The sequence below is a fragment of the Lampris incognitus genome, chromosome 8, assembly GCF_029633865.1.
Source record: "Lampris incognitus isolate fLamInc1 chromosome 8, fLamInc1.hap2, whole genome shotgun sequence".
In the NCBI taxonomy this organism is placed as follows: domain Eukaryota; kingdom Metazoa; phylum Chordata; class Actinopteri; order Lampriformes; family Lampridae; genus Lampris; species Lampris incognitus.
Genome location: NC_079218.1, coordinates 12454927 through 12467231, shown reverse-complemented (window position 1 = coordinate 12467231; position 12305 = coordinate 12454927). Strand labels below are relative to the sequence as shown.

The 12305-nt window shown below is 43.6% G+C and overlaps 1 protein-coding gene across 1 annotated transcript in view; it reads left to right on the top strand.

The window, feature by feature from the left end:
- Positions 1-12305, top strand: part of cfap70 (cilia and flagella associated protein 70) — a 44497-nt gene that overhangs the window by 19098 nt on the left and 13094 nt on the right. The window contains exons 8-17 of the mRNA XM_056285249.1: positions 287-380; positions 3333-3470; positions 3573-3731; positions 4239-4313; positions 4418-4509; positions 4891-4957; positions 5294-5488; positions 6018-6149; positions 7325-7450; positions 7665-7798. Coding sequence (XP_056141224.1) covers positions 287-380; positions 3333-3470; positions 3573-3731; positions 4239-4313; positions 4418-4509; positions 4891-4957; positions 5294-5488; positions 6018-6149; positions 7325-7450; positions 7665-7798 — 1212 coding nt within the window. The remainder of the gene's footprint in view (positions 1-286; positions 381-3332; positions 3471-3572; positions 3732-4238; positions 4314-4417; positions 4510-4890; positions 4958-5293; positions 5489-6017; positions 6150-7324; positions 7451-7664; positions 7799-12305) is intronic.

Genomic DNA, 12305 nt, shown 5'->3' with positions numbered 1-12305 from the left:
ACTCCTACAAAAACCCCTGTCCCCACACCCTACAAAACTCTATCTCAAAATAACTCCAGCAACAGAGAAGAAATGGAAGATGGCTTTAGTATGTCTTCTCTCCTTGAAAACATAAGAAATGCTTGAATAATTTTATGGAACTTGGCTCACCTGCTGACCAGATGACCCTCACCCTACATGCAGTTACATTCCCCTTCTTGTCTCTGTCAGAGTTTTGTGTAACCTGTAAGATGTGTGTCCCAGTCCATATATCATTGTTTGTTGGTAACTGCGAATGTGATTCCAGCCTGTCTCAGAGGATTGGCGAGCACAGACTGTGGCCAGTGGAAATGATGATGTCATTGGCTCAGGAACCAAAGGGAAGAAAGGCTGGCAGGCTGGTGAGAACAGAACAGTATTTATAATTTCAAGTCTTTCACTATTAGTAACAGTATCTCAACTTCAGCTCATATTTCTTATAGAAATATGAGAGATTTTACATATAGTTTACGCTAGAGGTCTTCCCTCATATAAACTAGTCGAGGGCATTAGCATTATGTCAGATACATAAACTGCCTTTAAAGTAATATAATATTGATAATACAATACGGGCAGCATGGTGACACAGTGGTTAGCACAGTCGCCTCACAGCAAGAAGGTCCTGGGTTCGAGCCCCGGGGTAGTCCAACCTTGGCTGTGGTGAATACATATTTCAAGAAGAGGGAGGAACACAGGGTGATGTACAAGAGTGGAGGAAAGTGCACACAGGTGGACTATATCTTATGTAGAAGGCGCGATCTAAAAGGGATTAGAGACTGCAAGGTGGTGACAGGGGAGAACGTAACTAGGCAGCATCGGATGGTGGTCTGTATGATGACTTTTGAGACCAAGAAGAGGAAGCGAGTGAAGACAGAGCCAAAGAGCGAGGTGGCAAAGGAAAAGGTGTATGGTGAGTTGTATGACAGGTTAGACACTAAGGAAGGAGAAAAGGACTTGTACCAATTGGCTAGACAGAGGGGCCGAGCTGCAAAGGATGTGCAACAAGTTAGGGCGATCAAGGATGGAGATGGAAATGTGCTGACAAGCGAGGAGAGCGTGCTGAGAAGGTGGAAGGAGTACTTTGAGGGGCTGATGAATGAAGAAAATGAGAGCGAGAGATGGTTGGTTGATGTAGGGATAGTGAATCAGAAAGTGCAGTGGATTAGCAAGGAGGAAGTGAGGGCAGCTATGAAGAGGATGAAGAGGGGAAAAGCAGTTGGTCTTGATGACATACCTGTGGAGGCATGGAGATGTTTAGGAGAGATGGCAGTGGGGTTTTTAGCTAGATTGTTTAACACAATCTTGGAAAGTGAGAGGATGCCTGAGGAGTGAAGAAGAAGCATACTGATACCAATTTTCAAGACCAAGGGTGATGTGCAGAACTGTAGCAACTACAGAGGTATAAAGTTGATCAGCCACAGCATGAAGATATGGGAAAGAGTAATAGAAGCTAGGTTAAGAGGAGAGGTGATGATTAGCGAGCAGCAGTATGGTTTCATGCCACGAAAGAGCACCACAGATGTGATGTTTGCTTTGAGATTGTTGATGGAGAAGTATAGAGAAGGCCAGAAGGAGTTACATTGTGTCTTTGTAGATTTAGAGAAAGCATACGACAGGGTGCCGAGAGAGGAGGTGTGGTATTGTATGAGGAAGTCAGGAGTTGCAGAGAAGTATGTAGAAGTGGTGCAGGATATGTGTGAGGGAAGTGTGACAATGCTGAGGTGTGCGGTTGGAATGATAGATGGGTTCAAGGTGGAGGTGGGATTACATAAAGGATCGGCTCTGAGCCTTTTCTTGTTTGCAATGGTGATGGACAGTTTGATGGACAAGATCAGGCAGGAGTCTCCATGGACAATAATGTTCGCGGATGACATTGTGATCTGTAGCGAGAGTAGGGTGCAGGTTGAGGAGAGTCTGGAGAGGTGGAGGTATGCACTGGAGAGAAAAGAAATGAAAGTCAGTAGCAGCAAGACGGAATACCTATGCATGAATGAAAGGGAGGACAGTGGAATGGTCAAGATGCAAGGAATGGAGGTAACAAAGGCATATGAGTTTAAATACTTGGGGTCAACTGTCCAAAGTAACGGGGAGTGCAAGAGAGAGGTGAAGAAGAGAGTGCAGGCAGGGTGGAGCGGGTGGAGAAGTGTGTCAGGAGTGATTTGCGACAGAAGGGCACCAGAAAGAGTTAAAGGGAAGGTTTACAAGATGGTTGTGAGACCAGCTATGTTATATGGTTTGGAGACAGTGGCGCTGACGAAAAGACAGGAGGCAGAGCTGGAGGTGGTAGAGTTGAAGATGCTAAGATTTTCACTGGGAGTGACAAAGAAGGACAGGATTAGGAATGATTATATTAGAGGGACAGCTCAGGTTGGATGGTTTGGAGACAAAGCAAGAGAGGCAAGATTGAGATGACTTGGACATGTGTCTTTTCTTGCTGGGTATATTGGGAGAAGGATGCTGAATATGGAGCTGCCAGGGAAGAGAAGAAGAGGAAAGCCAAAGAGGAGGTTTATGGATGTGGTGAGGGAAGACATGCAGGTGGCTGGTGTGACAGAGGAAGACGCAGAAGACAGGAAGAAATGGAAACGGATGATCCGCTGTGGTGACCCCTAACAGGAGCAGCCAAAAGTAGTAGTAGTAGTCAGAAAGGGAAGTGGGTGGAAGAGTGGATGTAGGCTTGGTGGATAGATAAAGCTGTGTGTCATCTGCATAGCAGTGAAATTGAATGCCAAATTTCCTGAAAATGTGGCCAAAAGGTTATAGGTAAACAATAAATAGGAGGGGTTCCAAAAAAACAAAAATAAGGCATAAGAAGATGTTGAATAAGAAATACAGAATAAAATAAAAGCTAAAATGTAATAAGATTAAAAAAAAGAAAATTAAAAAAAGAAATTAAAACATAAAAGAATAAAGGAATAGCGCTGCCAGAGTTGGTTAAACAACAAAAAGGCTAATAAAATGGAGATCGAGTGTCTGCGTGGGTTTCCTCTGGGTGCTCTGGTTTTCTCCCACAGTCCAAAGACATGTAGGTCAGGTCGGCCATACTAAATTGTCCCTGTGTGTGTGTGTGTGTGTGTGTGTGTGTGTGTGTGTGTGTGTGTGTGTGTGTGTGCCCTGTGATGGCCTGGTGGCCTGTCCAGGGTGTCTACCTGCCTACCGGCCAATGACTGCTGAGATAGGCTCCAGCATCCCCGTGACCCTGAGAGCAGGATAAGCAGTTTGGATAATGGATGGATGGATGGATAATGAATGGATGGATAACTTGTGTAATTTTTTTCCTCTCTGTTGTTTCATATGTGTGTGCTCATTTCTAGCCTGCTGAGGATGAGCTGCAGATCTCCTTCCATGGTGTGGCGTATGTGGACATGGGCCCCTTGCTGTATCCTGGGGCCTCGCGCATCCGAGGAGCCTACAGAGTGTTTCCCTTCACTGATGCTGATCTACGGGCCAAGGTTAAACTTAGTGTTAAAAAATTTTTTTTTAAAAAAACTTCAACAAAAGTACTTGTATTTTGACACATAACTTAAAACAAATCTGTCTCGATCTTTTTAAAGACCAAGCGCACTGTTAGTGTGTTGAGGGACCTGGTCAGGACTTTAGCCACTCAGGACAAACAACCCACCAACTCCCCCGGTGGCTCCGGCAGCAGAACGTTTGACTCAGTGGGTGGTGATCATTTGCCAAAGGGATCTATTAAGGAATCGCCCAGAAAGGTTAGTATGGTTTTCATGTACACACCAGGATGGAGTGTGTGATGTGTCAGTAAGCTGCTCTGTGCATCCGTCTCATATGAATTTATTCTGGCAGGAGTTTCAGGGCCTCCTGGAATTTGAAAAGAAAACCCTCCATGATATATTTTTTTAAATGCACATGAAAATATAGATTTTTTTTTCCCTCACAGTAAAAACTACTTTTGAAATAGAGGTACTGTTATCTAATTGACTGGTTTTCTTGGGAGTCTATGACCCAGTCACTGGTTTTGCACCTCCCAAAGTGGCTGGGAAAGTCTGGGTGGAATGTGGGAATGAGGCAGCTGTGTAGGAACAGCTACTGCCAATGTGCCATTGAGCAAAAGACTAAATCCTTTCACCATTCAGTGGACACAAAAGCTCATAAAAGATCTTTTCAGGTTGGGTTTATAAAGAAAAGAAAATCACTTTGGTTTGATCTGTGACAAAATCATGTAGTTGTAACTATTCCCCCTCATGTCCTGTTTCCAGTCTAGTGTCCAGGGCGGGCCAGGCGGAGCTGACATTGAGATGGACATGGAGCCACAAGTTAACGCAGAAGGACAGGTGAGCTGCTGTCACGTCACAGCATAAATACAACACAGTAAGTTATGTGGTAGTTTCTGTATAAGTGGGGTCATTTCTGCCAAGTTCTCTCCATTATTTGCTAGATGTACATAGAGTCCCAAACTTACATCATCATTGAGGTCTCTTTGGAGAAGCCACTGGTAGCCAAGAGATCTCCCGAGGAGTTGGCCAAAAGGTGACATTTTGCAGCTTTGTGTGCTAAAATTTGCTTTGCAGATGTCTTTGAATGGTAAAAGTAAAAACGTGTATTTACAATACAGATGCATATGTAAAATAATTTATTTTTTGTAAATGTTTTTTGTAAATGTCAGTCCATTTACCAGGGTTAATCCTGCATAGATACAAACTGTTTCATGTTTCAACTTCCAAAACACAAGGGAGTGTTTGTTGATAAGTAATATATATGTGATATGTGGTGTGTTAATGTGGACTGCCTACTAGGTTAATTTTGGTTTATTTGGAAGTCAGTTTTCTATCACTGTCTGTTATCAGTAGTGTGTAAACGTGAAAAGGTGGTGAGATGCATCTTGATGTGTGTATCTGTATTTTCCTGCAGGGTGAAGGAGTTGATCCCTCCCAGACCTCCACCATCACCATCAGACTGTCCCACCAGAGCTGAGAGAGTAAAACACACACACACACACACACACACACACACACACACACACACACACACACACACACACACACACACACACACACACACACACACACACACACACACACACACACACACACACCCCTTAACCTAACCCTAATTCTAACCTTAACCCTAAAACCAAGTCCTAACCCAAAAATGGACCCTTTTCCTTGTGGGGCCCCAATAAAATGGCCCCACACGGTAGGTGGCTTCTGATTTTTCTATCCTAAAGGGGCCATTTGGGCCCCATTGGGTCAGAAAAACGAGTACACACACACACACAGAATTAGTTTGACTAGGTAACCTCTTCTGTGTTCAGGCAGTGCAGGAGTACCACAGCCAGGTAAATAATGTGATAGCCCAACTTCTAGACAAGTATCAGGAGCTGTTTGGACCTGCCTTCCTGCCTGGAGCTGAGCCCCTAGACCCCAGCACCCAGGAACAACGCAAGATCCAGCTGCTGGGAGAGCTCAACTACACTGGGAAATACTTTGCCTTCAAGGAGCAGTTGAAGGTAGCAGGATCTTAACGTTCTGGATGAGAGATCAGTTAACTCTGATCCAGGCTTAAACATGCAACAGCAAAATAAGCTTTAAATCCCAAATCACCAAGTTTTTGTTGGAAAGATCAAGGTTCAGAGCCAAAGCAGTAGAACAATATGAAAAACTGAATTAAGACCCAAGTAGAAAAGGGAGAGGGTCTTAGTCTGCAGTAAGCTGCTGTTCGGGTGTTTGACAGGAGCTCTAAGGAGTGGTGAAGTTTAGGAATAACTGGCTTATGTGGCTAGTTGACAAATAACTTTAATTTCAGTGAAACCTGCACTAAGAAAATGATACCTGGACCTCTAAGTAAAATGTACATCAAAATATTCTGGAAGGTTTAAATCTATATCTTAAGACCTTGTTAATTTTGACATGTCTTTGTATATTTTTCCTGTTTCTCAAAAAAAAAGGAAGAAAAGTCAAGCTTGGTCTGCAGAGACAAGTCTGTCAGACAATCTTATATTTCTGAAGCTGAGTGTGTTTGTGTTGCTGTGGTTCCAGTCATCAGTGTTGAGGCTCGCTCGGGAAAAGATGCTGCGGACAGAAGACTTATCTGACCCAGAGAAGCTCCGGGCCCTCATCAGTCAGCTCTATGTCTACCTGGTGGACCAGATGCATGTGGCTCTCAACAAGGTTACAGACATCATGATGCGATTACACAACAGTTTATATATTTATTTATTAATGTTTTATTAAGAGTATTGCTATAAACAGACAAAGATCTGGGGCTGCATTCATGAAACATCCTAAAGTTAAAAGTAACTCCTGACTGACTGATTAGGAGAAAACAAATGAAAATAATGGACATATCAGTCCTAACTTTAAGATCATAACAATTTTGGGCTAACAGTAATTCACGAAGCATTTTAAAACTTAAACTAGTTCCTAAATCTGTGAAATGTTAGGGGTAGTTGAGAGGACTGTTGAGAGGACTGAAGTCCCTAAGACCAGATCATAAAAGTTCCAGAAATGGTTGCTCCCATTCACAGCTGCTACTGTTAGACAGGGAGGGGATGCCAGGTCTAAATTATTATAATTATTTTTTTACCTCTATGGACAAGTTGTGCAAGAAGTAAAAGCTGGTCTTGTGTTCAGGTTGGTTCCCCGTTTGCATTGCGATATGTCTCAGGCTTGTTCCTGGTCATAGTCATTCTACATTATCAATGAAAAGGCTTAATTTTAATGCTTACATCGCCAATTTGATAATTACTTTAGGAGGCACCAGACATGTAAGAAGGTACATTAATTATCCAAAAATATAGCCATCTTGATTAAGTCAGTATTTTATTTTTGGTTTCATGAATGTAATCAACGGCACCCACACATTCTCCAAAAGTAAATTCTTCGACTATGGCAACATGATTTGTACCTCCTGCCATTGCATTGTTAGTCTACTTACTGTAGAACTCATCTGATCCAAACGTCTGAAAATTTTTATGAAGAATTCACAGACACAGAAACTGATCACTGTGGACACAGTAAGCGAGCGTGCTCATGAAACACGATATCTCCACGGCAATAGGTTCCACAAAGCCTTTCCTCTTAACATAAGATTTCACACGATTCCTATGTAAAAGTTGGTCTCAGCAGTGTCTTTGCTTAGTTTTCAGAAGAAACTTTTACCTACTTAGGAATCAGGAACACTTTATTTGTCATTTCATTGCTTAGGTAAAATACTTAGTGGATATGTCTCCTGATTGCTAGTGTGCACGTAAATGTATTGTATGATCTAAGGGCCCTGTTTCTTCATCTGACTGTGATCTCAAGAGTTTGATTCTCCTCCTATTTTGTCCTCTCCTTCTCTCCAGAGTCTGTCAGCAGATTCCCTGGAGGTTCCTGTGCAGCCCCAGTTAGACTTTGCTCAGCTCAGGCACTTTGCCAAGGAGGCTGAACTCATTGGAGACTACCAGCTAGCTGCCCGCTACTACCAAGAGGTAGAATGCACCACCTGACCATTTGTATACCAATGTGAAATTCCACATCAAATCAAACACCTAACAGCTCACACTGTTTCTCTAAAACATCATCTATTATTTAGAATTCTATCTATTCTAACTATTGTTTTGTTATTTAAAACGCTATCTGATATTCAAAAAGAATAGCAAGTGTTTTTTTTTTTTTTCCCCTGTCCTGTTTGTGTCCTCACAGCAGGTGGTCAGGGAGCCCACTGAGCCGTCTCACTGGTTTGACTATGGCGCCCTCTACATGCTGACTGGGGAACACCTGAAAGCAGAGGCGTGTTTCCATCGGGCGTTGTCTGTCCAGCAGACACATCTCCCCAGGTTAGTCACATTCCAAGTCTCCGCAGTCTGAAAATCACAAGCAATTAACTGATCAATATTTACTTAGTTATCAAGACGTTGATATAATATTTAAGGTAACTGTAAAAAAAAATAGTGAACAAGCAAGATCTTTGTTCTTACTTCAAACAGTTTTATTGATTATGTGCATGGTGAGAAGAGCAACTCAGTACATTGCAAGTTCTCTCAAAGAAAAAGGCATTCAGGCTCAGCTTTTATACCACATAAAATAAGATAGAGAGTGAGCTAGCAGGCTCAAGGATTAATTCCTCTTTAGTGTAAAGTTAAAGAAAGATAGAAAAACAGGGCAGATGTGAAATGGTCTGAGACTGAACTAACCATGTGCGCTTAGACAGATTTTCAGAGTAAAGGAAATGGTTTACAAAAGTATGGATCTTAGAAGGTGTACAGAGTATAATATTTAAATGTCTTCCACATTTGTTCCTGAAATCATAAAGACTGATAATTGTAATAAATAATGGGGATCAGTATCTTTCAAAATAGTCAAGATTATTACATAGAAGTAAGAATACTTTGAAATGTAAAAATATTTTTGATGGCACCAAAGCAAAAAGGGCTTTCCTTGGAGTCAGAGTTGCACTAACAACCTACACTTTTGATAACTGCCACCTATATATACAGATAAAGATAACCAGAAGAGCATTATTGCTATGGAAAATGTCAAAGAGGGAAGATTGTTATAAAGTTTAAACTTGGTAGTTTTTCACCTCTTGTCCTCTGTCAAATGAAGCCATAATGATGACTGGTACTTTTTTCCATCTTGAGCAGCTGGCATTCGTGTTTTTTGTTTTTGTTTTTTTGTATGTTTCTGTTGCGCTCTGCCGTAGTCTGGAGCAGATTAGTTTTTGTTCTGGGTTCGTAAGGTAAGGAGGTTCCCTGAGTGCTGTACAAGTGAAAACACTCAGTTGAAACCAATAAGATCACTGTCTGTTATAACCTTGTTCAGCACACCTGTTCCAAGTGTGATTATGTGCAGGATGGAACCATTTTTTTGTGAATTTAATGTTGAAAAGATGTTTTTGCTAAACGCTAATTGTGTGGTATGGGCGAGCTAGCTTATCTGGGCACAGCTAAAAAGGCTAAACGTTGTATTGGGCAGGCTAAATATTTCTCGACCCTTGACTTGACATCTGGCTACTGGCAGGTGGAGCGGAGCAGGACAAACATAAAACGGCCTTCACCACCCCTATGGGTCTCTATGAAGCCAGCAGGAGGCCATTTGGCCTGCAGAATGCTCAACGCTCATCAATGCATCAACGTTCCAGAGGTTGATGACCTGTTGTTTCAAAGATTTGAACTTCTCACATCTCCTTATTTACCTTAAAGACCTCATAATCTTTTGAACGACCTTTGAGGAACATCTGGAACAGCTGCAGTTGGTATTTGACAGGCTTCATGAACATGGTCTAAAGCTGAAGCCTTCAATGTGCCACCTCATGAGGAAGGAAGTCCAGTATCTCGGATACCTGGTGTCCTCGGAAGGAATTCATACAAACCCAGCAAAAATAACAAGGTGAAGGACTGGCCGCAACCCACGAGCCGCAGGGAGGTCTTGCAGTTTTGGGGCTTTGCAGGATACTACAGGTGGTTTGTGGAGGATTATGCTAAGCTTGCTGCACCCCTGTATCATCTCACCTCTGGCGACCCCAAAAAGAAAAAAAGCGGGGAAAAGTTCTGCTCCGGAGCCCCCCATTTCTCTGGACGGAGGAATGCATGGAGACATTCCGTATTCTGAAAGATAAACTCACACATCATTGTTGGGCTACCCCAACTACACTTTGCCATTCTTGTTGCAGACAGATGCCTCTCGAGAAGGTCTCGGTGCTGTCCCGGCACAGGTTCAGAGTGGGACTGAGAAGGTGATAGCATATGCCAGTAAGTGACTGAGCCCAGCAGAAACTCGTTACCCAGCTCACAAGCTAGAATTTTTAGCACATAAGTGGGCAGTGACTGGAAAGTTTAATGACCATCTGGACCTGGTCACAAGTTTTTTGTACTCACAGATAACAGCCCCCTTAAATATGTTATGACCACTGCCAAACTGGATGCTACTGGGCAGTGATGGGTCTCGCAGTGTTTGGCTTTGACATCGTGTACCACCAGGGGAGATACAATGCCAACATTGATGCTCTGTCCAGAATGTCTAACCAGGATGTGTGTAAAGCACTTCAGTCATGCCCCCAGGGAGTAAAGTTGAGACAGGCAAAAGGGGTGCTGGTCGAACTGGACCAGATGCAGGATGGCCACGCATTGTGTCGGGCTGGGGCAGCAATCCAAACCGGCGAATCCAAACATCATTATGAACTGTACGCATGTGTCAGAACGGAATCGCTTCCTTCAATGACCAAACAGGAAATCAGAGCAGGACAGAAAGATGATCCCATCATAAGGCCAGTTCTGCACTACAGGAATCAGAAACAACTTGTCATTTCATCTGTGTACTTGTGTACACAAAAGAAACAAAATTTCGTTTCTCCCAGCCCACAGCAGTGCAACACAAAAGATGACAACACTTATCAAAGTTTCCCAAAAGTGACACCACCAAAAACATACAAAAACATAGAGAACAAAGCAAAAAAAAACACAAGCAGTTAACAACACAGTCCATTCAGTGCAACACAGCCAAAAATTTCACAGTCCAGAGAACAAACGCCAGCCAGGATGACTGTTGGAACTGCCGGTCTGCATGGGCTAGTAGTTAGCTTAGCCTGCCCGTTTCCATGTCCAGTGCTAGCTCTCCCATCCAGACACCTATGACACACCTCCCCCGCACTCCACACGACGTCACAAATGCAGATGCAGACAAAAACACTGCACAGTCAACACTAGGCGAGACCACCACCAGACTGCCCTCAGTGTTATCGGAACTGCTGGTCTGCATGGGCTAGCAGTTAGCATAGCCTGCCCCGCTTCCGCATCCTGTCAGGCAGTCTTCTGTGTTTCCTCTTTGGGCACAGCTCCGTGCAGGGCCGTGCTCCCTGGGCCCACAGGATGCAGCAGACCAAGTAATCTTAGCCAATCCAATGCCAGCTCTCCCAGCCATTAAATGAAAAAAAAAGAGGATGATCACAGACATAAATCCTCGCAAAATTCTTCACATGACGGCACAAATGTAGATGTGGACAAAAACATTGAACATTGGACAGAACATTGAACACCAAACCTCGTAGGGAAGAAAGACAGAACTGGGGAGAGTGAGCCTCTATCCTAAAAGAGTGGAGGAGGTTGTTGGTAAAAGATGATACCCTATATCGCAGAGTCCAGAATGGTCTGAATGGAGTCACTGAACAGTTGATGCTGCCCTAGAAGCTACAGAGGTTGGTAAAAATAGCTCTATATGGTGAATCAGGCCACCTTGGATTCAAGTGGATATTCACTCTGATTCGAGAACACTTTTACTGGCCCAGGATGTTTCAATAAGTTAAAGTGTGGTGTGAGCAGTGTGAGTGTTGCTGTCTCAGGAAGACCGCCACAGCAGGCCTCAGAGCTCCCCTTGTCAGCATACATACCAGTGCCCCCATGGAGCTCGTTTGTATTGATTTCCTGGCGCAGGGAAAGTCTGTTGGCGGGGTTGAGATTTTGCTGGTGGTCACTGACCATTTCTCCCGTTTTGCCCAGGCCTACCCGGCTAAGGGCCAGAAGGCAATTGTAGAGAATTTCCTCTGCCATTTTGGATTCCCAGCAAAGCTCCATGCTGATCAGGGGCACAACTTTGAGAGTGCAGTGGTAAGAGATCTTTGCAAGATCCCTGGCATCACCAAAACTCGCACCAGTCCATACCACCCTCAGGGAAATAGAACCATTGAGAGGTTCAGTTGTATGCTGATGAACATACTGGGCACCTTGGACCCTGACCTGAAGCCTCGCTGGCACACGTATGTCTGTCTCTACAAAATACATGGTGGATGAAAAAACCCCATGAGATTCAATCATATGCTGACAGAAATGATATGCACAATTTCTACATTCTATAAATACTATATATGGCCCTAGGAACTGTTCTATCACACCCTTAAAATCAGCGGACAGACTGACAAACCTAAAAGACCAAAAGTGGGTCCTGGCAAGGTAGGCTGAACATTTTGAAGCTCTACTTAACCAGCACTCACCAACCGACCAATCCATCCTGGAAGAGCTGCCAATTCGTCCACCCATCCCAGACCTTAACCACTCACCAACTTTTCAATAAGTACTGCAGCCATCAACTCCTCAAGAACAGTAAGTCCCCTGGCAGTGATGGTATCTAAGCAGAACTCCTAAAACAAGGAGGATACTGGTGCATCAGAATGATATATCATTACATCCTGCAGGTCTGGGACCAGGGGAATGTCCCTCAACAATGAAGGGAATCTAAAATTGTCACTCTGTACAAAAACAGGAGTGACAAGTCCATCTGCGGCAACAGTCGTGGCATATCCCTAATAGCTGTTGCAGGCAAGGTCCTAGCAAAGGTCATGCTATGCAGGAT